A 26033-nucleotide genomic window follows, 5' to 3' on the forward strand; every position below is an offset into this window, starting at 1 on the left:
GGCCATTCGGCCCTTCGAGCCTGCACCGCCATTCAATGTGATCATGGCTGATCATCCTACTCAGTATCCTGTACCTGCCTTCTCTCCATACCCCCTGATCCCTTTAGCCACAAGGGCCACATCTAACTCCCTCTTAAATATAGCCAATTAACTGGCCTCAACTACCTTCTGTGGCAGAGAGTTCCACAGATTCACCACTCTCTGTGTGAAAATTGTTTTTCTCATCTCAGTCCTAAAAGATTTCCCCCTTATCCTTAAACTGTGACCCCTTGTTCTGGACTTCCCCAACAATCTTCCTGCATCTAGCCTGTCCAACCCCTTAAGAATTTTGTGCGTTTCTATAAGATCCCCCCTCAATCTTCTAAATTCTAGCGAGTACAAGCCGAGGCTATCCAGTCTTTCTTCATATGAAAGTCCTGACATCCCAGGAATCAGTCTGGTGAACCTCCTCCGTACTTCCTCTATGGCAAGAATGTCTTTCTTGCCTAGAGGGATCCTTCGTCAGACTGAGAGTCGGGGGAGAGGGGGAGGATGTTTCCACTAGTGGGAGAGTCTAGGACCAGAGGCCGTACACTTGGAATTGAAGGACGTTCCTTTGGAAAGGAGGTGAGAAGGGATTTCCTTCATCAGAGGGTGGTGAATCTGTCGAGACGGCAGGAGAAAGGGGTTAGGAGGGGAGAGATAGATCAGCCATGATTGAATGGCGGAGTAGACTTGATGGGCCGAATGGCCTAATTCTGTTCCTATCACTGCTAAACGTATGATCATCGAACGAGAGATGTCGACGTTGATGTAGAGAGACTGTGTGGCCCCTGGTTCTGGACTGGCCCAAACATTTTTCCTGCATCTAGCTTGTCCAGTCCTTTTATAATTTTATATGTTACTATAAGATCCCCCTCATCCTTCTAAACGCCAGTGAACTTGGCAGACAAGACCTTTTGAGATGAGAGGCAGTGTTCTCGTTCAGCAGCTCAACCAAGCCATGCTGATGAAAGGAACTGGCTTGGATTGCCTGGAATCAATGGTGCTTACAACAGTTCCAAGAGACCATTCATTAGTTGCCATCCAAGGGCAAAGTGCTCAAGTGGCAACTTGCCCAGAGATGGGAGGCCACAGACCCATGTGTGCTCTTGAATTCACAATAGACAATAGACAATAGGTGCAGGAGGAGGCCATTCGGCCCCTCGAGCCAGCACCGCCATTCAATGTGATCATGGCTGATCGTCCACAATCAGTACCCCGTTCCTGCCTTCTCCCCAAATCCCCCTGACCCCGCTATCTTTAAGACCCCCATCTAGCTCTCTCTTGAAAGTATCCAGAGAACCTGCCTCCACCGCCCTCTGAGGCAGAGAATTCCGCAGACTCACAACTTTCGGTGTGAAAAGGTTTTTCGCTAGCACTTGTGACAATTTTACACAAGCCAATTAACCTGCAAACCCGTAGGACTTTGGAGGGTGGGAGGAAACATAGAAACACAGAGAATAGGTGCAGGAGTAGGCCATTCGGCCCTTCTAGCCTGCACCGCCATTCAATCTAGTGTTTCCTCATCTCCGTTCTAAATGGCTAACCCCTTATTCTTAAACTGTGTGGCCCCTGGTTCCGGACTCCCCCAACATCGGGAACATGTTTCCTGCCTCTAGCGTGTCCAAACCCTTAATAATCTTATATGTTTTAGGAAACAGGCCCATCACACTCGTCTTTAGTGTTAGGAGCGGAGCTGGACCATTCGGCCCATCAAGTCTACCCCGCCATTCAATCATGGCTGATCTATCCCTCCCTCCTAACCCCATTCTCCTGCCTTCTCCCCATAACCCCTGACACCCGTACTGATCAAGAATCTATCCATCACTGCCTTAAAAATATCCATTGCCTTCTGTGGCAATGAATTCCACGGACTCACCACCTTCTGACTAAAGAGGTTCCTCCTCATCTATAGGAACATCCTTTAATTCTGAGGCTGTGACGACTGCTCCTCTCCTCGTCCACAACTCATGGAGGATTGATGCAGATAGACGGACAAGAATAGGACAAGGCGAAAAGACTAGGCTTGTATTCACTTGAGTTTAGAAGGATGAGGGGACGGATCTTATAGAAATATATAAAATTATATAAGGACTGGACAAACTAGATGCAGGAAAAATGTTCTCAATGTTGGGCGAGTCCAGAACCAGGGGCCCCACAGTCTTAGAATAAAGGGGAGGTCATTTAAGACTGAGGTGAGAAAAAAACTTTTTCACCCAGAGAGTTGTGAATTTATGGAATTCCCTGCCACAGAGGGCAGTGGAGGCCAAGTCACTGGATGGATTTAAGAGAGAGTTAGATGGAGCTCTAGGGGCTGGTCCTGCACCTGTTTTCTTTGTTTCTATGTCCTTGATCAGACTTTGCTGGCTCTACCTTGCACAGAACGCTAGTCCCTTATCATGTATCTATACTGCCTCGATCATAATCATGTATTGTTTTTTTGCTGACTGGACAACACACAACACTCTGCCACGAGACACTAAATGGAACAACATTTGATCATTTTCAGTACGGGTGCCTGCGGTTCTGGGGAAAAGGCAGGAGAATGGGGTTAGGAGGGAGAGATAGATCAGCCATGATTGAATGGCGGTGCTGGCTCGAAGGGCCGAATGGCCTACTCCTGCACCTATTGTCTATTGATTGAATGGCGGAGTAGACTTGATGGGCCGAATGGCCTTATTCTACTCCTATCATTTATGGTCTTATTATCTTAAAAGCTTTCAAAATGTCCAATTCAGTTTAATGAAGAGAGTTAGATCGAGCTCTAGGGGCTAGTGGAGTCGAGGGATATGGGGAGAAGGCAGGCACGGGTTATTGATTGGGGACGATCAGCCATGATCACAATGAATGGCGGTGCTGGCTCGAAGGGCCGAATGGCCTCCTCCTGCACCTATTTTCTATGTTTCTATGTTTCTATCGTATAGAATGGCAGTGCTGGCTCGAAGGGCCGAACGGCCTCCTCCTGCACCTATTTTCTATGTTTCTTTGTTTCTATGACAAGGCGACACAAACTTAAAGGGTGGCCCAGATGCGCAGCGGTAGAGTTGCTGCCTTACAGCGATCGACAGCCGGGTTCGATCCTGGCTATAGATGTTGTCTGGACCGAGATCAAACTCATTGTAGTTTATTGTCACGTGTACCGAGGTACAGTGAAAAGCTTTTCTGTTGCGTGCTAACCAGTCAGCGGAAAGACAATACATGATTACAATTGAGCCCTGTACTGATACATGATACGGGCCAAACGTTTAGCACAAGGTCAAGCCGGGAATGTCCGTTCAAAGATAGTCCAAGAGTCTCCGATGAGGTAGACAGTTGTTCAGGTTGTGGTAGGATGATTACAGCTGGGAAGAAACTGTCCCTGAATCTGGAGGTGTGTGTGCATTTTCACACTTCTGTACCTCATGCCCGAGGGGAGAGGGGAGAAGAGGGAATGGCCTGGGGTGCGACTGGTCCTTGATGATGCTGCTGGCCTTGCCGAGGCAGCGTGAGGTGTAGATGGAGTCAATGGAAGGGAGGCTGGTCTGTGCGATGGTCTGATACATTCCCCGTGACCGTCTGGTATTTGCTCGGGGGCGCTCCAGTTTCCCGCAAACGCCAAAGATGTAAAATAGGTCGACGCGCCGTTACGCCCGACGCCGCGCGCAAATCACGCGACAATATACCGTCTGGTACGCCGTGACATCATTAGAATACCCTGCGGCATGCAGCGGCGCATGGCTACGCACGGTGACGTAAACCATGCGTCACCACGCACCACGCGATACGTCGGGACGCCAGCGTGCGACGCCAATGCGCCATCGTGCGTACGAGATACGTCACGCAGGTGGCGGGCGAGGATTTCGTGCGGCACGATACCGCCCGCAACTCCACGCTCTCTCCGTGCGCCCGTCCCGCACTACCCGTGCGTCACAACACGACGACGGCGTTTTTGGAGGTTGCGTAAATGGCGCCCTAGTTGGACATGGAAACATAGACAATAGGTGCAGGAGTAGGCCATTCGGCCCTTCGAGCCTGCACCGCCATTCAATATGATCATGGCTGATCATCCAACTCAGTATCCCGTACCTGCCTTCTCTCCATACCCCCTGATCCCTTTAGCTACAAGGGCCACATCTAACTCCCTCTTAAATATAGCCAATGAACTGTGTGGCCTCAACTACCTTGTTGTTCGGCACGGACTTGTAGGGCCGAGATGGCCTGTTTCCGTGCTGTAATTGTTATATGGTTATATGGTTACCTTCTGTGGCAGAGAGTTCCACAGATTCACCACTCTCTGTGTGAAAAATGTTTTTCTCATCTCGGTCCGAAAAGATTTCCCCCTTATCCTTAAACTGTGTGACCCCTTGTCCTGGACTTCCCCAACATCGGGAACAATCTTCCTGCATCTAGCCTGTCCAACCCCTTAAGAATTTTGTACGTTTCTATAAGATCCCCCAACAGGCCCTTAATCCTACACACACCGGGGATAATTTACAATTAGCCCAAGCCAGTTAACCTACAAACCTGCACGTCTTTGGAGTGTGGGAGGGAACTGGAGCGCCCGGAGAAAACCCACGCAGGTCGCGTGGAGAACGTGCAAACTCCGTACAGACAGCACCCGTAGTCGGGATCAAACCCGGGTCTCTGGCGCCGTGAGGCAGCAACGTTTGCCGGAGAAACGCAGTGTGCTTCCATTTATTCGTTCACCTTGTGGCTTTCAATTGAGCTTTGCTAAATGGGGAAAGAAGGATTTAAATTCCCTAATGTGAAGGCCTGCAGAATTCGCGCTGAGCCATCACACTGGGCTTTCTAAACTACCAAGCGAATCTTTATTCTCCGGAGCTGACCCTGCTCCAGAAATGCAACATAAACTTTTTCTGGCAAAAAAAACACGTCTTGTACTTTTCAAATCAAATATTTATAACATTATACATATTTTATAAAGACATTAAATTACAGGTCAGGACAAATCTCGCAATAGATGTTGCAAGCAATAATGGGTTTTTAAAAACGCTCGCCAGGTCCTTTAGTGCCTCTAACGTTGCATAACTATCTGGGCATCCAGTGGCGGAGGGGGTTCAGAACCACGCGGGCAACTTTGGACTTGCAGTTGTCGATATCGTGCAAGGGGGGGCGCGGTGGCACAGCGGGTAGAGCCGCCGGCAGCCACACAGCGCCGGAGACCCGGGTTCGATCCCGGCATCCGGAGCTGTCTGCGCGTGCGGAGTTTGCACGTTCTCCCCGTGACCTGGTGGGTTTTCCCCCGGGTGCCCGGGTTTCCACCCACATTCCCACAAGACCTGCGGGTTTTGGAGGTTAATTGGCCAGGGAGTGGATGAGAAGGTGGGGGTATCATTGATGTAGAGCGCTGGGTCGGCACCGACTCAGTGGGCCGAACGGCCTGTTTCCACGCTGTATCTTTCGATTAGCTCAATTCAGCCCAGTTTAGTTTAGGTTAGAGATACAAAGTGGAAACAGGCCCTTCGGCCCACTGAGTCCGCGCCGACCAGCGATCCCCGCACATTAACACCGCCCTAGGGACAATTTGTTACATTTACACCAAGCCAATCTATCTATTATATAAAAGTCTGTGGCTGCCGCCTGCCATCCGTCCGTCCGGCTGCCTTTCTGCCTTTTGATTCGTTGACGGCTGCTCCTTCCTATCAGCTTCCAACACACTTCAAAACAAAGTTGCAAGACAGGAACACTCTGAACTTTTCACTGCTGCAGCAGGCAGGGGAGGTGCAATTGGAATTTTTTTTTTAATCCACTGCTGAGGGAGGCAGGGGAGTGCTGGAATCTTACATTTGGGGACGGCTTCAGTTCCGTTGGAGGAGACGGGTGCATGGTGGAATATTGGGTTGGGGGATCACACCATTGGGGGAGCAGACCCAACGGGTCTGCACTTGGTCTAGTTAACCTATAAATCTGTGCGTCTTTGGAGTGTGGGAGGAAACCGAAGATCTCGGAGAAAACCCACGCAGGTCACGGGGAGAACGTACAAACTCCGTACAGACAGCGCCCGTAGTCGGGATCGAACCCGGGTCTCTGGCGCTGTAAGAGCTGCAAGGCGGCATCTCTACCGCTGCGCCACGCAGTTCATTAAATTAGTTTGTAGGTTAATTGCGGTGTTTTACTTGCCGCTGGCGTGCAGGGAGATGAACTAATGTGAATGCGTGATCTACAAAACGATACAAAGTGCTGGAGTAACTCAACAAGTCAGGCAGCTTTTTTGGGGAACATGGATAGGTGACGTAACACTTACCTGAAGGGCAGCTTTTTTACTCAGAGGGTGATAAGTAGACACTAGACAACAGGTGCAGGAGTAGGCCATTCGGCCCTTCGAGCCAGCACCGCCATTCAATATGATCATGGCTGATCATCCAACTCAGTATCCTGTACATAGAAACATGGAAACATAGTGCAGGAGTAGACCATTCGGCCCTTCAATAGCAAAAGGATTTGAGTATAGGAGCAGGGAGGTTCTACTGCAGTTGTGCAGGGTCTTGGTGAGACCACACCTGGAGTATTGCGTACAGTTTTGGTCTCCTAATCTGAGGAAAGACATTCTGGCCATAGAGGGAGTACACAGAAGGTTCACCAGACTGATTCCTGGGATGGCAGGACTTTCATATGAAGAAAGACTGGATAGACTCGGCTTGTACACGCTAGAATTTAGAAGATTGAGGGGGGATCTTATAGAAACGTACAAAATTCTTAAGGGGTTGGACAGGCTAGATGCAGGAAGATTGTTCCCGATGTTGGGGAAATCCAGAGAAAGGGGTCACAGTTTAAGGATAAGGGGGAAATCTTTTAGAACCGAGATGAGAAAATCATTTTTCACACAGACAGTGGTGAATCTCTGGAACTCTCTGCCACAGAAGGTAGTTCATTGGCTATATTTAAGAGGGAGTTAGATGTGGCCCTTGTGGCTAAAGGGATCAGGGGGTACGGAGAGAGGGCAGGTACAGGATACTGAGTTGGATGATCAGCCATGATCATATTGAAGGGCGGTGCAGGCTCGAAGGGCCGAATGGCCTACTCCTGCACCTATCTTCTATGTTTCTATGTTTCGAGCCTGCACCGCCATTCAATATGATCATGGCTGATCATCCAACTCAGTATCCTGTATCTGCCTTCTCTCCATACCCCCCTGATCCCTTTATCCACGTCTAACTCCCTCTTAAATATAGCCAATAATTAGGCCATTGTACACTCTGGAGTTTAGAAGGATGAGAGGGCATCTCATTGAAACATATAAGATTTTTAAGGGTTTGGACACGCTAGAGGCAGGAAACATGTTCCCGATGTTGGGGGAGTCCAGAACCAAAGGCCACACAGTTTAAGAGTAAGGAATAAAGCCATTTAGAACGGAGACGAGGAAACACTTTTTCAAACAGAGAGTTGTGAGTCTGTGGAATGCTCTGCCTCAGAGGGTGGTGGAGGCCGGTTCTCTGGATGCTTTCAAGAGAGAGCTAGATAGGGCTCTTAAAGATAGCAGAGTCAGGGGATATGGGGCGAAGGCAGGAACAGGGTACTGATTGGGGATGATCAGCCATGATCACATTGAATGGCGGTGCTGACTCGAAGGGCCAAATGGCCTACTCCTGCACCTATTGTCTATTGTCTAGTGTCATTCCCCCCGTGACCTGCATAGGATGTGTTCTCTGGGTGTTCCGGTTTCTCGGGAATTCTAGAGAATTCCAGAGAATGCCTGCGGGGAGGGTCATAAGTCGCAACATACAAAATATGTAGCAAAAGGAAAATAAGGAGTGGGCATCATGTTATCTCAGATCTCCAACCAATATCCTGGGGCACTTTATTCAAACACAACTGGGAGTGCCGTTAGCCAAGGCTTTGCATTATAGACAATAGACAATAGACAATAGCTGCAGGAGTAGGCCATTCGGCCCTTCGGCCCTTCGAGCCAGCACCGCCATTCAACGTGATCATGGCTGATCATCCCCAATCAGTACCCCGTTCCTGCCTTCTCCCCAGATCCCCTGACTCCGCTATCTTCAAGAGCCCTATCCAGCTCTCTCTTGAAAGTATCCAGAGAACCGGCCTCCACCGCCCTCTGAGGCAGAGAATTCCACATTCATGAAACATTCCTGAAACAATGTGATCCTGATACTCGCTCATTTTCTAGTTTAAGAATAAGGGGTCGGCCATTTAGGACTGAGATGAGGAAAAACCTTTTCAGAGTTGTGAATCTGCAGAATTCTCTGCCGCAGAAGGCAGTGGAGGCCAATTCACTGGATGGTTTCAAGAGAGGGTTAGATATAGCCCTTCGGGCTAAGGGAATCAAGGGATATGGGGGAGAAGGCAGGAACGGGGTACTGGATGATCAGCCAAGATCACATTGAATGGCGGTGCAGGCTAGAAGGGCCGAATGGCCTACTCCTGCACCTATTCTCTGTGTTTCTATGTTTCCTCCCACCCTGTAGGATAGTGCGTGTATACGGGCTGATCGCTGGGCAAGGCTGAGGTCCAATTTTCGCACTGCACCTCTGAACTAAAGTATCGCAACATTTATGACATATTTGGACAGGTACATGGATAGGCCAGGTACATGGATAGGACAGGTACATGGATAGGACAGGTACATGGATAGGACAGGTACATGGATAGGACTGGTACATGGATAGGACAGGTACATGGATAGGACAGGTACATGGATAGGACTGGTACATGGTACATGGATAGGACAGGTACATGGATAGGACATGGATAGGACAGGGTACATGGATAGGACAGGTACATGGATAGGACAGGTACATGGATAGGACAGGTACATGGATAGGACAGGTACATGGATAGGACTGGTACATGGATAGGACTGGTACATGGATAGGACAGGTACATGGATAGGACAGGTACATGGATAGGACAGGTACATGGATAGGACAGGTACATGGATAGGACAGGTACATGGATAGGACAGGTACATGGATAGGACAGGTACATGGATAGGACAGGTACATGGATAGGACAGGTACATGGATAGGACATGGTACATGGATAGGACAGGTACATGGATAGGACAGGTACATGGATAGGACTGGTACATGGATAGGACTGGTACATACATGGATAGGACAGGTACATGGATAGGACAGGTACATGGATAGGACAGGTACATGGATAGGACAGGTACATGGATAGGACAGGTACATGGATAGGACAGGTACATGGATAGGACAGGTACATGGATAGGACAGGTACATGGATAGGACAGGTACATGGATAGGACAGGTACATGGATAGGACAGGTACATGGATAGGACAGGTACATGGATAGGACAGGTACATGGATAGGACAGGTACATGGATAGGACAGGTACATGGATAGGACAGGTACATGGATAGGACAGGTACATGGATAGGACAGGTACATGGATAGGACAGGTACATGGATAGGACAGGTACATGGATAGGACAGGTACATGGATAGGACAGGTACATGGATAGGGCAGGTACATGGATAGGACAGGTACATGGATAAGACAGGTACACGGATAGGACAGGTACATGGATAGGACAGGTACATGGATAGGACAGGTACATGGATAGTACAGGTCTAGGGCCTATTTTCACGCTGTATCTCCAAACCAAATATCACTGACAGGTGCGTTGGCAGGTATTACATTGCTCACCTGAACGAGCCCGGTGTTAGACACAGGTGAGCCATAATTCGAGTTCACTCTGAGATGTTATTGTACACTGGATAAGGCAGACTTGGTCGTAAAACCTCCAGAGATTATTCAGCTTTAGACTAAATCCAAGGCTGTTGACTTTAAAACGAAAGGTGTCAGTGATTCAGATGGCACTGATCAACAGTTGAAGCAAAAATATTTCAAGGAATTGTTTTACAACGGGGCTTGTATCAGTGGTGTGCAAGCACAGGTGATAAGAGAAGCAGGTGTCCCAGTGGACTTGCCAAGCTGAGTAAGGTGACAGGTGAACAAGTATCTATCTTTAGTTGGTAACACACACACAAAGTACAGGTGTCAGGGGTTATGGGGAGAAGGCAGGAGAATAGAAACATAGACAATAGGTGCAGGAGTAGGCCATTCGGCCCTTCGAGCCTGCACCGCCATTCAATATGATCATGGCTGATCATCCAACTCAGTATCCTGTACCTGCCTTCTCTCTATACCCCCTGATACCTTGAGTCACAAGGGCCACATCTAACTCCCTCTTAAATTTAGCCAATGAACTGTGTGGCCTCAACTACCTTCTGTGGCAGAGAATTCCACAGATTCACCACTCTCTGTGTGTGAAAAATGTTTTTCTCATCTGGGTCCTAAAAGATTTCCCCCTTATCCTTAAACTGTGTGACCCCTTGTTCTGGACTTCCCCAACATCGGGAACAATCTTCCCGCATCTAGCCTGTCCAACCCTTGGCAAAACCAGGAAAGCCACAGTTCATTGGCTATATTTAAGAGGGAGTTAGATGTGGCCCTTGTGGCTAAGGGGATCAGGGGGTATGGAGAGAAGGCCGGTACGGGATACTGAGTTGGATGATCAGCCATGATCATATTGAATGGCGGTGCAGGCTCGAAGGGCCGAATGGCCGACTCCTGCACCTAATTTCTATGTTCTATGTTTCTAACCCCTTAAGAATTTTGTACGTTTCTCTATAAGATCCCCCCTCAATCTTCTAAATTCTAGCGCGTACAAATTCAGCCCTTTTCCTTTGTCACATGCAATGCTATAACTCTGTAACAGTCTATTCTGCACTCTGATGTTTTACCGGCTGACCCAGGTTCGATCCTGACCTCAGCTGCTGTCTGTGTGGAGTTTGCACCTCCCCCCCCTGCGAGTGTGTAGGTTTCCCCCGGGTGCTCCGGTTTCCTCCCTCATCCCAAAGACGTGCGGGCTGGTGGGTCAGTGCGCTTCTGTAAATTGTCCCCCCCCGTGCGTAGGATGGAACCAGCGTACAGCTGATCGCTGGTCGGTGCGGACTCGATGGGCCGAAGGGTCTGTTTCCAGGCTGTACCTCAAAACTAAACTAAATAAGAAAGCATATCCACACTTGCAGAGGAATAGATCATTGACATCTGCAACTTGCCTCCTGGTGTACAGGGAGTGGATGGGAGAGTCGGATAACGAATGGCCTACTCCTGCACCTAATTTCTATGTTTCTATGTTTCTAACATAGAACTCACGATAGACACCAAATGCTGGAGTAATAGGCAATAGACAATAGACAATAGACAATAGGTGCAGGAGGAGGCCATTCTGCCCTACGAGCCAGCACCGCCATTCAATGTGATCATGGCTGATCGTCCCCAATCAGTATCCCATTCCTGCCTTCTCCCCATATCCCCTGACTCCGCTATTTTTAAGAGCCCTATCTAGCTCCCTCTTGAAATTATCCAGAGAACTGGCCTCCACCGCCCTCCAAGGCAGAGAATTCCACACACTCACGACTCTCTGTGAGAAAAAGTGTTTCCTCGTCTCCGTTCGAAATGGCTTACTCCTTATTCTTAAACTGTGTGGCCCCTGGTTCAGGACTCCCCCAACATCGGGAACATGTTTCCTTCCTCCTGTCCAAACCCTTTACAATCTTATATGTTTCGATGAGATCGCCTCTCATCCTTCAAAAACTCCAGAGTGTACAAGCCCAGCCGCTCCAATCTCTCAGCATATGACAGTCCCGCCATCCCGGGAATTAACCTTGGTGAACTCCCGAAATATCAAGAACGTCCTTCCTCAAATTAGGGGACCAAAACTGCACACAATACTCCAGGTGTCGTTTCGGGGCAAGACCCTTCTTCAGACTGAGAGTCAGGGGGAGAGGGAGACACAGAGATAAGGAAGTGTGAGGTGTGAAAACAATACATCAAAGGGGAAAAAGCTGAAGGAACGTGTCGGATAGGTCGTTGTTAGCTCGGGGAAGGTGACAAGGAAGCCTACAAAGATAAAATTTCAAGTTTGAACAGGTGATCGATGGTCAGTGTGGACTTGGTAGCCCAAAAGTCCTATATCTGTCTATTTTATCAATTGTAGTTTTATTGGTGGGAGAATTTGAACGAGGGGTCATAGTTTCAAGATAAGGTACCTGTCATTGAAAACTGAGTAATCTGTAGTAACATATCCCACGGTCTAATGGTTCACCAGGTTAATTCCCGGGATGGCGGGACTGTCATATGGTGAGAAAATGGAGCGACTGGGCTTGTATACACTGGAATTTAGAATTATGTGAGGGGATCTTATTGAAGCATATAAGATTATTAAGGGTTTGGACATGCTGGAGGCAAGAAACATGTTCCCGATCTTGGGAGAGTCCAGAACCAGGGGCCACACAGTTTAAAAATAAGGGGTTGGCCATTTAGAACGGAGATGAGGAAACACTTTTTCACCCAGAGAGTTGTGAATCTGCGGAATTCTCTGCCTCAGAGGGCGGTGGAGGACGGTTCGCTGGATGCTTTCAAGAGAGAGCTAGATAGGGCTCTTAAAAATAGCGGAGGTTGGGGATATGGGGAGAAGGCAGGAACGGGGTACTGATTGTGGATGATCAGCCATGATCACATTGAATGGCGGTGCTGGCTCGAAGGGCCGAGTGGCCTACTGCTGCACCTATTGTCTATTGAAATTAGATTATGTCTTGATTGTTCTCATGTATGGTGTGATTTGACTGGATAGCCCGCAAGCAAATCTGATCTTGTACCTCGGTACATGTGACAATATTAAACTGAAACCAACGACGGAATGGAATATTTTGCTACATAGTTTAGTTTAGAGATACAGCGTGGAAAACAGGCCCTTCGTCCACTGAGTCCGCGCCGACCAGCGATCACTAGCACTATCCCACACGCACTAGGGACGATGTTACAATTCACCAAAGCCAATTGACCTTCAAACCTGTATGTCCTTGGAGTGTGGGAGGGAACCGGAGCACCCGGAGGGCACGGGGAGAACGTGCAAACTCCGCACAGACAGCACCCGCGGTCGGGATCGAACCCGGGACTCTGGCGTGCGAGGCAGCAACTCTACCTCCGTTGGCATTGGAGAGAGTGCGGATGAGGTTCGCGTGAATGATCCCTGCGGTGATTAGGTTAACTTTTGAGAAGCGTTTGATTGCTCAGTGCCTGTACTCGCTGGTGTTTAGAAGGATGAGACCAGACTGATTCCTGGGATGTCAGGACTTTCACATGAAGAAAGACTGGATAGACTCGGTTTGTACTCGCTAGAATTTAGAAGATTGAGGGGGGGGATCTTATAGAAACGTACAAAATTCTTAAGGGGTTGGACAGGCTAGATGCAGGAAGATTATTCCCGATGTTGGGGAAGTCCAGAACAAGGGGTCACAGTTTAAGGATAAGGGGGAAATCTTTTAGGACCGAGATGAGAAAAACATTTTTCACACACAGAGAGTGGTGAATCTGTGGAATTCTCTGCCACAGAAGGTAGTCGAGGCCACAGTTCATTGGCTATATTTAAGAGGGAGTTAGAGTGGCCCTTGTGGCTAAAGGGATCAGGGGGTGTAGAGAGAAGGCAGGTACAGGATACTGAGTTGGATGATCAGCCATGATGTTGTTCGACACGGACTTGTAGGGCCGAGATGGCCTGTTTCCGTGCTGTAATTGTTATATGGTTATATGATCATATTGAATGGCGGTGCAGGCTTGAAGGGCCGAATGGCCTACTCCTGCACCTATTTTCTATGTTTCTATGCCAGGGGGGCCTCATTGAAACTTACCGAACAGTGCACCTGGATAGAGTGGATGTGGAGAGGGTGTTTCCACTAGTGGGAGTGTCTAGGACCAGTGGGCACAGCCTCAGAATAAGAGGACGTACCATTAGGAAGGTGGAGGGAGTTCTTTAGTCAGAGGGTGGTGAATCTGTGGAATTCATCTGCATACTATCGTAATGTTTCAAGAAGCAATTAGACAGGTACATGGATAGGACAGGCTCAGAGGGATACGGACCAAACGCAGGCAGGAGGGACTAATCTTCTTCTTGCGAATGAAACATGTACTAAAGGAACAGTTAGACCTCAAGCCGGGTGTTGAGCAACCAGATTGTTGCCTCTGTTGGCGTCAATGTCTGCCAGGCCCTGAGCTCCATTGGGTGGGTGGTAGAGCGGGCACCCAGAGATGACATGGTTGGCTGTCTGTTGTTCTGCTCCGCATTCACAGGCTGGGCTCTAGCGGAGGGAGCCCCCATCTCCGCACGCTGGCGTTGAAACGCCCAACTCCAGTCCCAAGTTTGTCGAGCTTCACCCATCCACGCTCCTCTGGGGAGCTCAGACCCTGGGCAGCTTGTATCTGGTGAAGGAAGGGGTGTAGCTATGTAATGGAGATGGGGCTAGTGGAGATGGGACACGTTGGTCGACGGGGGGGGGGGGGGCAGGTTGGGCCGAAGGGCCTGTTTCCATGCTGGATCACACTCTGTGACTATATGCATCGCCTGAACAAAACTAAAGAAACTGAACTCAACTGGTCTGAAGTTAACCATATAACAATTACAGCACGGAACCAGGCCATCTCGACCCTTCTAGCCCGTGCCGAACACTTACTCTCACCTAGTCCCATATACCTGCGCTCAGACCATAACCCTCCATTCCCTTCCCATCCATATAACTATCCAATTTATTTTTAAATGATAAAAACGAACCTGCCTCCACCACCTTCACTGGAAGCTCATTCCACACAGCTACCACTCTCTGAGTAAAGAACCTATTTTCTCCCCCCTGCATCAACAGCTGATCACAGGTCATGTTCCTGTTCGAGGCGGCGCCTTAGATCGGCTAATCTGTGAGAACGGGAGTTATCAGAGCAAATGTTTTGCGGAAAATAATATGAATTAGATTGCCGCCGTTTCAGCGGGATGGGTCTAATTGGGTAATGGGAGCGCTGAGGTCCCATAAACACATATTTGCTCTTCAAAATGTAACTGCTCCAGTTACCTATTAGCAATTGTAAACTCAAAGGTATGCAATCTTATCTGGAAATTGGCACAAATTGTTCATTACAGCTCAATTAAATACTCCAATTGGCGGTCGGGTCCAAAGGCAGGCTATTGATGAGGCCTACATCTTGAGGCCTGTCTTTCTGCTAATGGATGCCTTTGTTTAAAGTGTTTACGGAGGAGATACATGGAGACATAGAAAATAGGTGCAGGAGGAGGCCGTTCGGCCCTTCGAGCCGGCACTGCCATTCTATACGATAGAAACATAGAAACATAGAAAATAGGTGCAGGAGGAGGCCATTCGGCCCTTCGAACCGGCACTGCCATTGTATTCGATCGAAACCTAGAAACATTGAAAATAGGTGCAGGAGGAGGCCATTTGGCCCTTCGAGCCAGCACCACCATTCATTGTGATCATGGCTGATCGTCCCCAATCTATGACCCATGCCTGCCTTCTCCCCATACCCCTTGATTCCACTAGCCCCTAGAACTCTATCTACCTCTCTCTTAAATCCATCCAGTGACTTGGCCTCCACTGCCCTCTGTGGCAGGGAATTCCATAAATTCACAACTCTCTGGGTGAAAACACCTCAGTCTTAAATGGCCTCCCCTTTATTCTAAGACTGTGTGGCCCCTGGTTCTGGACTCGCCCAATATTGGGAACATTTTTCCTGCACCTGGCATCCTGCATCATGGCTGATCATCCGGAATCAGTACTTTGTTCCGCCTTGCTCCCCATATCCCTTGATACCGTTAGCCCTAAGACTAAATCTAACTCTCTTGCACTCTCTTGCCTTCAAGGAGTTTAGCGCAGGTTTATAAGGTTAATTCCTGGGATGGCGGGACTGTCATATGCTGAGAGAATGGAGCGGCTGGGCTTGTATACTCCGGAGTTTAGAAGGATGAGAGGATATCTTATTGAAACATATAAGATTATTAAGGGTTTGGACATGCTAGAGGCAGGAAACATGTTCCCGATGTTGGGGGAGTCCAGAACCAGGGGCCACACACAGTTTAAGAATAAGGGATAAACCATTTAGAACAGAAACAAGGAACTTTTAATCACAGAGAGTTGTGACTTTGTGGAATTCTCTGCCACAGAGGGCGGTGGAGGCCAGTTCTCTGGATACTTTCACGAGAGAGTTAGATAGAGCTCTTAAAGATAGTGGAGTCAGGGGATATGGGGGAGAAGGCAGGAACGGGGTACTGATTGGGGACGATCAGCCATGATCACATTGAATGGCGGTGCTGGCTCGAAGGCCTACTCCTGCACCTATTGTCTATTGTCTATTGAATACATCCAGTCAACCGGCCTCACCTCAGTCCAACCAATGACGAGGGATCTGAACTCCCCAAACCACCACTAGGTGCCGCCACCTTACACATTGATACTATCCGTTCAAACTCAAGAGCGATAAATGCAACAAAGGAGAAGATACAACAAAGTGCAGAATATTTGGTCATAAGGAATAGGAGTAGAATTCGGCCATTCGGCCCATCAAGTCTACTCCGCCATTCAATCATGGCTGATCTTTCTCTCCCTCCTAACCCCATTCTTCTGCCTTCTCCCCATAACCTCTGATACCCGCACTATTCAAGTATAGTTTAGACTCTAGTTGAAACGCTCCTGATATGTTAACCCAGTCATTCCTGGGATCATTCACGACTTCCTCCACTGGGCCCGACTCCCTCATTGAAACTCCCTTTGTCACAAAGGCTGGACTTCCCACCATTGACCCCCCCCCCCCCCCCCCCCCCCCCTTCCCCCCTGCCATGTACATAGAAACATAGAAAATAGGTGCAGGAGTAGGCCATTCGGCCCTTCGAGCCTGCACCGCCATTCAATATGATCATGGCTGATCATCCAACTCAGTATCCCGTACCTGCCTTCTCTCCATACCCTCTGATCCCTTTAGCCACAAGGGCCACATCTAACTCCCTCTTAAATATAGCCAATGAACTGTGGCCTCAACTACCTTCTGTGGCAGAGAATTCCACAGATTCACCCCTCTCTGTGTGAAAAATGTTTTTCTCATCTCGGTCCTAAAGGATTTCCCCTTTATCCTTAAACTGTGTGTGACCCCTTGTCCTGGACTTCCCCAACACCGGGAACAATCTTCCTGCATCTAGCCTATCCAACCCCTTAAGAATTGTGTACGTTTCTATAAGATCCCCCCCTCAATCTTCTTAACTCTAGTGAGTAACAGCCGAGTCTTATCCAATATTTCTTCATATGAAAGCCCTGACATCCCAGGAATCAGTCTGGTGAACCTTCTCTGTACTCCCTCTATGGCAAGAATGTCTTTCCTCAGATCAGATTAGGAGACCAAAACTGTAGGCAATACTCCAGGTGTGGTCTCACCAAGACCCGGTACAACTGCAGTAGAACCTCCCTGCTCCTATATTCAAATCCTTTTGCTATCGAAGGGCCGAATGGTCTACTCCTGCACCTATTTTCTATGTTTCCATGTTGCTATGTACAGGATACTGAGTTGGATGATCAGCCATGATCATATTGAATGGCGGTGCAGGCTCGACGGGCCAAATGGCCTCTACTCCTGCACCTATTTTCTATGTTTCTATGAAACCCCCCTTCATCACACAGACCGGACTTCCCACTGTTGACCCCCCTCCCTCCCCATGTACGCTGCACGCTGCCTCGGATTAGCAGCCGGGAAAAAAAATCGAAGGCATGCCCACCGTCAACTAATCATCCGTCTCTCTCCCTCTCTCCCTCTCTCCCAGCGTTGCAAGGATAAGCTGAATGCGCTGGCCATATCGGTGATGAACCAGTGGCCGGGAGTCAGACTGAGAGTGACAGAAGGCTGGGATGAAGACGGCCACCACTCGGTGCAGTCGCTGCACTACGAGGGGCGTGCGGTGGACATCACCACCTCGGACCGAGACCGCTCCAAGTACGGCATGCTGGCCCGCCTGGCCGTCGAGGCTGGCTTCGACTGGGTCTACTACGAGTCCAAGGCTCACATCCATTGTTCAGTGAAATCAGGTGAAGCATTCCTTCATTAGTCTGTTCGCTGTGGTTTAGAATAGAATATAGAATAGTTTCTTTATTGTCATTGTAACATGAACCATGTACAACGAAATTTAAACATGTCAGCCAGTCAGTGCACCATTCAAACATTTCTAAAAGCTAACGATACATACAAGATAAAATATTAAAAGATAAACAACTGAAATAAATATCACGAAAATAGCACGCATAAACACCCAACCCTCCATCCTTCTGTCGATTTCACAGTGTACCACAGTCCCTTAGTCTGTATCGCCCCTGCGTTCCTTGGCGGCTACATTTAGTGCTTTTATAGCAGTGGGGTAAAAACTGTTTTTTACTCTGTTCGTCCTTGTCCTTGTAGATCTGTACCGTCTGCCTGACGGCAACAGTTCAAACAGGGAGTGTCCGGGGTGGGAAATGTCCTTTATGATACTCTGGGATTTTTTTGGTGCAGCGGGAACTGTGTAAGTCCTCCAAGGTAAGGAGAGGGCAGCCGACAATCCTCTGGGCGTTGTCAATGGCCCTTTCCTCTGTTTGGTCAAGTTGGGAAAAGGGGAATCTGGAAGTGGGGGGGGGTTGGTCCTTGTTCATCAGTCAATGAAAGTAAGCAAGGTAGACAAAAGTGCTGGAGAAACTCAGCGGGTGCTGCAGCATCTATGGAGCGGAGGAAATAGGCAATGTTTCAGTAGGGTTTCGGCCCGAAACGTTACCTATTTCCTTCGCTCCATCGGTCTGAAACGTTGCCTATTTCCTTCGCTCCATAGACGCTGCTGCACCCGTTGAGTTTCTCCAGCACTTTTTGTCCACCTTCGATTTTCCAGCATCTGCATTTCCTTCTTAAACAATGAAAGTAAGCATGCAGGTACAGCAGGCAGTGAAGAAAGCCAATGGCATGTTGGCCTTCATATAAACATAGAAATATAGAAAATAGGTGCAGGAGTAGGCCATTCAGCCCTTCGAGCCTGCACCGCCATTCAATATGATCATGGCTAATCATCCAACTCAGTATCCTGTACCTGCCTTCTCTCCATATCCCCTGATCCCTTTAGCCACATGGGATCATAACACCAGGAGTTGAGTATAGGAGCAAAAGAGGTCCTTCTGCAGTTGTACAGAGCCCTGGTGAGACCTCACCTAGAGTATTGTGTGCAGTTTTGGTCTCCTAATTTGAGGAAGGACATTCTTGCTTTTGAGGGAGTGCAGCGTAGGTTCACCAGGTTAATTCCCGGGATGGCGGGACTGTCATATGTTGAAAGAATGGAGCGACTGGGCTTGTACACTGTGGAATTTAGAAGGATGAGAGGGGATCTTGTTGAAACTTACAAGATTATTAAGGGATTGGGCACGCTAGAGGCAGGAAACATGTTCCCGATGTTGGGGGAGTCCAGAACCAGGGACCACACAGTTTAAGAATAAGGGATTGGCCATTTAGAACGGAGATGTGGAAACATTTTTTCTCGCAGAGTTGTGAGTCTATGGAATTCTCTGCCTCAGAGGGCGGTGGAGGCCGCTTCTCTGGATACTTTCAAGAGGGAGCTAGATAGGGCTCTTAAAGATAGCGGAGTCAGGGGATATGGGGGGAAGGCAGGAACGGGGTACTGATTGGGGATGATAGGCCATGATCACATTGAATGGCGGTGCTGGCTCGAAGGGCCGAATGGCCTACTCCTGTACCTAATGTCCATTGTCTATTGTACTTTATTGTCATGTGTACCGAGGTACAGTGAAAAACCCCTTTGTTGCTATCCAGCGCTATCTATTCAGTAGCAGGACGATATGCGATTACAATCGAGCCGTCCACATTGTGTACAGATACAGGATAAAGGGAATAACATTTACTGCAAGATAAAGTCCGATGAAAAGTTCATTAAAGGTCAGAAGAGCAGAATTAGGCCATTCGGCCCATCGAGTCAACTCCACCATGCTATCAAGTCTGATCTATCTCTCATCAAAACATAGAAACATAGAAAATAGATGCAGCAGTAGGCCATTCGGCCCTTCGAGCCTGCACCACCATTCAATATGATCATGGCTGATCATCCAACTCAGTATCCTATCCCTGCCTTCTCTCCATACCCCCTGATCCCTTTAGCCACAAGGGCCACATCCAACTCCCTCTTAAATATAGCCAATGAACTGTGGCCTCAACTACCTTCTGTGGCAGAGAATTCCACAGATTCACCACTCTCTGTGTGTGAAAAATGTTTTCCTCATCTGGGTCCTAAAGGATTTCCCCCTTATCCTTAAACTGTGTGTGGCCCCTTGTTCTGGACTTCCCCAACATCGGGAACAATCTTCCTGCATCTAGCCTGTCCAACCCCTTAAGAATTTTGTACATTTCTATAAGAATCCCCCCCTCAATCTTCTAAATTCTAGCGAGTGCAAGCCGAGTCTATCCAGTCTTTCTTCATATGAAAGTCGAAAGTCTTCTGAAAGTCCAGGTATAACACATCCACTGGTTCTCCCTTATCCACTCTCCCTCTCTACCTTACTCTCCTGCCTTCACCCTGCAACCCTTAAGGGCCCGTCGCTCTTGGGCGTCATTTGCGCGTCATTTACGTGTCACAACGCAGGGCGCGCGCCCATGTCCAGCTTGACAACATCTTTTCCTATAACATGGTCAAGAGTGTTTTAGTGTCATGTGTCCCAGATAGGACAATGACATTCTTGCTTGCTGCAGCACAACCGAATATGTAAACATAATACAGAACAGGAGATAAAAGTTCAGTGTGTCTATATACCATAGACCGTATATATACACAATAAATAAACAGGTAAAGTGCAATAGACTGTTCTTGTACAGTGCCCGTTTGATGTCATGCATAATAGACTGATGGCTGTGGGGATGAAACTGTTCCTGAGGCATCTATCTTGAGGTATGTATCTCGAGTCACAGTTTAAGGATAAGGGGGAAATCTTTTAGGACCGAGATGAGAAAAACATTTTTCACACAGAGAGTGGTGAATCTGTGGAACTCTCTGCCACAGAAGGTAGTTGAGGCCACAGTTCATTGGCTATATTTAAGAGGGAGTTAGATGTGGCCCTTGTGGCTAAAGGGATCAGGGGGTATGGAGAGAAGGCAGGTACAGGATACTGAGTTGGATGATCAGACACGATCATATTGAATGGCGGTGCAGGCTCGAAGGGCCGAATGATCTACTCCTGCACCTATTTTCTATGTTGATTCAGATTCAGATTCAGATTCAGATTCAATTTTAATTGTCATTGTCAGTGTACAGTACAGAGACAACGAAATGCATTTAGCATCTCCCTTGAAGAGCGACATAGCAAACGATTTGAATAAAAATAATAAGTGTCGTGTCCGGGGGGGGGGGGGGGGGGGGGGGGGGGGGGGGGGGGGGGGCGGGGTGGTGATTGGCAGTCACCGAAGTACGTTGTTGGGTAGAGTGACAGCCGCCGGAAAGAAGCTGTTCCTCGACCTGCTGGTTCGGCAACGGAGAGACCTGTAGCGCCTCCCGGATGGTAGGAGGGTAAACAGTTGAGGCACCTTAGGCTCTATCTAACTCTTTCTTAAATCCATCCAGCGACTTGGCCTCCACTGCCCTCTGTGGCAGGGAATCCCACAAAATTACAACTCTCTGGGTGAAAAAGTTTTTTCTCACCTCAGTCTTAAATGGTCTCTCCTTTGTTCTAAGACTGTGTGGGCCCCCTGGTTCTGGACTCGCCCAACATTGGGAACATTTTTCCCTGCATCTAGCTTGTCCAGTCTTTTTTTGAGGCAGCGACTGCGATAGATCCCTTCGCTGGTGGGGAGGTCAGAGCCGATGATGGACTGGGCAGAGCTGAACACAACACTCTGAATCCGACCCCACCAGCAACATGACCTCCCAACGTCTATGCTCAATGCTCCGACTGATGCAAGCCAATGTGCCAAACGCCTTTTGACTGTTGCACTGTGCCACAGAAACAGGAACCACACTATTCCCAACAGTATTCCCAGGGACAATAATTCCCTTTGGCACATACTAGAGCTGTTATTCCCAATAATGTTTAGCATGCCTGCTATTCCTTATAATAATCTAACCGACTGCCACTCTCTTGAATACACACAAGGTCTGCATACCCTTCTGGTGAACACAAAGAGTTCTATTGCTTATGAAATATACAGCGACTGCAGTTCCCTGTAATACTTACTGGCACTAACTATTCAGCGTTATATATTTCTCCGACCGGCAACATACTCTGGTGTTTGTTACTCTTTTAATCATAAATAGAATCGTAGAGTTACAGCTATGTCACGTTAGTGAGGCTGGATAGAACAGCCTCCGGGCGGCACGGTGGCTTAGCGGGAGCGCCGGAGACCCGGGTTCGATCCCGACTGCGGGTGCTTGCCTGCACGGAGTTTGACCGTTCTCCCCGTGACCCACAGAAACATAGAAAATAGTTGCAGCACTTCGAGCCAGCACCGCCATTCATTGCGATCATCGTCCCCGATCAATAACCCGTGCCTGCCTTCTCCCACATATCCCTTGACTCCACCAGCCCCTAGAGCTCTATCTAACTCTCTCTTAAATCCATCCTGCAACTTGGCCTCCACTGCCCTCTGTGGCAGGGAATTCCACAAATTCACAAAGGGTGAAAAAGTATTTTCTCACCTCAGTCTTAAATGATCTCCCCTTTATTCTAACACTGTGTCGCCCCTGGTTCTGGACTCGCCCAACACTGGGAAAATTTTTCCTGCAGCTAGCTTGTCCTGTCCTTTTATAATTTTATAAGATCTCCCCTCATCCTTCTAAACTCCAGTGAATACAAGCCCAGTCTTTTCAATCTTCCCTCAGAGACCTGTATAGAATATACCTGTCTATACAACTGTATACAGGTCTGAAGATGGGTTTCGCCCCCGAAACGTTGCCTATCTCCTTCGCTCCATATATGCAGTGCATCCGCTGAGTTTCTCCAGCATTTTTGTGTACCTAGGATATACACCTGTATTGGATATACCTCTCTATGCAACTCTATAAGAGCATCTGGTGGTGGATCGGTCTGGGAGTTGATGAAAGTTTCAAGGGATGTTCTGTTCAATGTGAATTCTGGGGAGAACTGTGTCCTTGTCCCACCTGCTCCACCCGCCCCAGAGGTCGGCGATGGGCGGTTGTCTTCAATGGAGAATGTGTCGGGCTCTGCGGCAGGGAGTGCCGCCGAGATTGCAAGACATGTTTTGTTGTCATGGTTTCACTATTTGCTCTTGACTTTAAGCAAACACAATATCTGGGAATTATTCACTGGGTAAACTTTGGTTCCGATCCTTTATAAGGCGGCAAGTAATATCGTAAGCAGGCATGGCGGATACGAATGGAGGCTCGGAGACTTTGACGGAGGGCTTGTGCACTCTGGAGTTTAGAAGGATGAGAGGAAAATCTCATTGAAACATGCAAGATTGTTAAGGGCTTGGACACTCTGGAACTCTCTGCCACAGAAGGTAGTTGAGGCCAGTTCATTAGCTATATTTAAGAGGGAGTTAGATGTGGCCCTTGTGGCTTAAGGGATCAGGGGGTATGGAGAGAAGGTAGGTACAGGACACCGAGGTGGATGATCAGCCATGATCATATTGAATGGCGGTGCAGGCTCGAAGGGCCGAATGGCCTACTCCTGCACCTATTGTCTATGTTTCTATGTTTCTATGACACGCTCGATGTTGGGGGAGTCCAGAACCAGGGGCCACACAGTTTAAGATTCATAACAAGAGCAGTTATGAGAGTATAGGAGCAAAGAGGTCCTTCTGCAGTTGTACAGGGCCCTGGTGAGACCACACCTGGAGTATTGTGTACAGTTTTGGTCTCCAAATTTGACGAAGGACATTCTTGTTATTGAGGGAGTGCAGCGTAGGTTCACCAGGTTAATTCCCAGGATGGCGGGACTGTCATATGCTGAGAGAATGGAGCGACTGGGATTGTATACTCTGGAGTTTAGAAGGATGAGAGGATATCTCATTGAAACATATAAGACTGTTAAGGTCTGAAGAAGAGTTTCGGCCCGAAACGTCGCCTATTTCCTTCGCTCCATAGATGCTGCTGCACCCGCTGAGTTTCTCCAGCATTTTTGTGTACCTTCGATCTTCCAGCATCTGCAGTTCCTTCTTGAACAAGATTGTTAAGGGAATGGACACGCTAGAGGCAGGAAACATGTTCCGATATTGGGGGAGTCCAGAACCAGGGGCCACAGTTTAAGAATAAGGGGTAAGCCATTTAGAACGGAGACGAGGAAACACTTTTCACACAGAGAGTTGTGATTCTCTGCCTCAGAGGCCGGTGGAGGCAGGTTCTCTGGATGCTTTCAAGAGTGAGCTAGATAGGGCTCTTAAAGATAGCGGAGTCAGGGGATATGGGGAGAAGGCAGGAACGGGGTACTGATTGGGCATGATCAGCCATGGGGGGGGTGGAGTCCCCGCCCACCATGTGTACCATGTGATAGACAATAGACAATAGACAACAGGTGCAGGAGGAGGCCATTCGGCCCTTCGAGCCAGTACCGCCATTCAATGTGATCATGGCTGATCATCCCCAATCAGTGCCCCGTTTCCACGCTGTATCCCTCTATGACTCAACGACTCACAATCTAACCATGAGGGAAAGAGTTAAAAGAGAGGGAAGGGGACGGGGAGATCGGAAAGGGATGAAGGTAGAGACTAGATAGTGCATGGGGGAGGGAGGGGGCATACTGTGTTCAGAAGACAGGCTGACACGGAGGGTCCAAGCTCGTCTTGTTACTAACACCTATGAGAGAGAGAAGCGAGTGTTACCAAGCTTCTGGATTCTCTGGGGGTGGAACCCTCTCCCAGACAGACGTGAAGCTCACCGTTTGACCTGTTTTTACAAAATGTTAAATGGTCAGCTCAACATAGATTACAAGACCTACACCAAACCCAAACCAATTAGGAGCAGACGAGGGCATTCGATCCAATTTGTGATCCCAGCTACACAGACAGATGTGTACTGCAATTCCTTCTTCCCCCGATCCTTACTTTGGGTGCTGTTTGTGGGGAGTTTGCACGTTTTCCCTGTGACCGCGTGGGTTCGGCTGGTACTCGCTAGAATTTAGAAGATTGAGGGGGGATCTTATAGAAACTTACAAAATTCTTAAGGGGTTGGACAGGCTAGATGCAGGAAGATTGCTCCCGATGTTGGGGAAGTCCAGAACAAGGGGTCACAGTTTAAGGATAAGGGGGAAATCTTTTAGGGAGAGAGAGAGAGAGAGAGAGAGAGGTGCAGAGAGAGAGAGAGGTAGAGAGAAGCAGAGAGAGAGATAGAGAGGAAGATGCAGAGAGTGTGTGAGAGAGAGAGAGAGAGAGAGAGAGAGAGAGAGAGAGAGAGAGTGAGAGAGAGAGAGAGAGAGAGAGAGAGAGAGAGTGTGTGTGTGTGTGTGTGAGAGAGAGAGAGAGAGAGAGAGAGAGAGAGAGAGAGAGAGAGAGAGAGAGAGAGTGTGTGAGAGAGAGAGAGAGAGAGAGAGAGAGAGAGAGAGGGAGAGTGAGAGAGAGGGAGAGAGGGAGAGAGAGAGAGGTTGTGAATCAAGATAATAGTTTGTGAGATCCCTTATGTAGAGGGACTGTAAAACCGTGTGTGTTTTTGCTGAGAAAGGGAGGTTTAAGGAGACATTTGTGGGGTGAATTTCCAATTCATGGTTCATTTCAAAACACAGTACTTCAACAGTGAGAAACCATTTCCTTGTTCATAAACGATAGGAGCAGAATTAGGCCATTCGGCCCATCATGTCTACTCTGCTATTCAGTCACGGCTGATCTATCTCTCCCTCTCAACCCCATTCTCATGCCCTCTCCCCATAACCCCTGGCACACGTACTAATCGAGAATCTATCCGTCTCTGCCTTAAGAATATCCACTAACTTGGCCTCCACAGCCTTCTATGGCAAAGAATTCCACAGATTCACCACCCTCCGACTAAATACATTTCTCCTCATCTCCTTCCTAAAGGAACGTCCTTTAATTCTGAGGCTGCGACCTCTGGTCCTAGATGCTCCCACTAGAGTCTAGGTCCTTCTGCAGTTGTACAGAGCCCTAGTGAGACCACACCTGGAGTGTTGTGTGCAGTTTTGGTCCCCTAATTTGAGGAAGGACATTATTGCT

At 48.5% G+C, this 26033-nt stretch overlaps 1 protein-coding gene across 1 annotated transcript in view; it reads left to right on the forward strand.

The window, feature by feature from the left end:
- Nucleotides 1-26033, forward strand: part of LOC129699128 (indian hedgehog protein-like) — a 57820-nt gene that overhangs the window by 28729 nt on the left and 3058 nt on the right. The window contains exon 2 of the mRNA XM_055638799.1: nucleotides 17665-17926. Coding sequence (XP_055494774.1) covers nucleotides 17665-17926 — 262 coding nt within the window. The remainder of the gene's footprint in view (nucleotides 1-17664; nucleotides 17927-26033) is intronic.

This window comes from Leucoraja erinacea, chromosome 7, assembly GCF_028641065.1.
Source record: "Leucoraja erinacea ecotype New England chromosome 7, Leri_hhj_1, whole genome shotgun sequence".
Taxonomy (NCBI): domain Eukaryota; kingdom Metazoa; phylum Chordata; class Chondrichthyes; order Rajiformes; family Rajidae; genus Leucoraja; species Leucoraja erinaceus.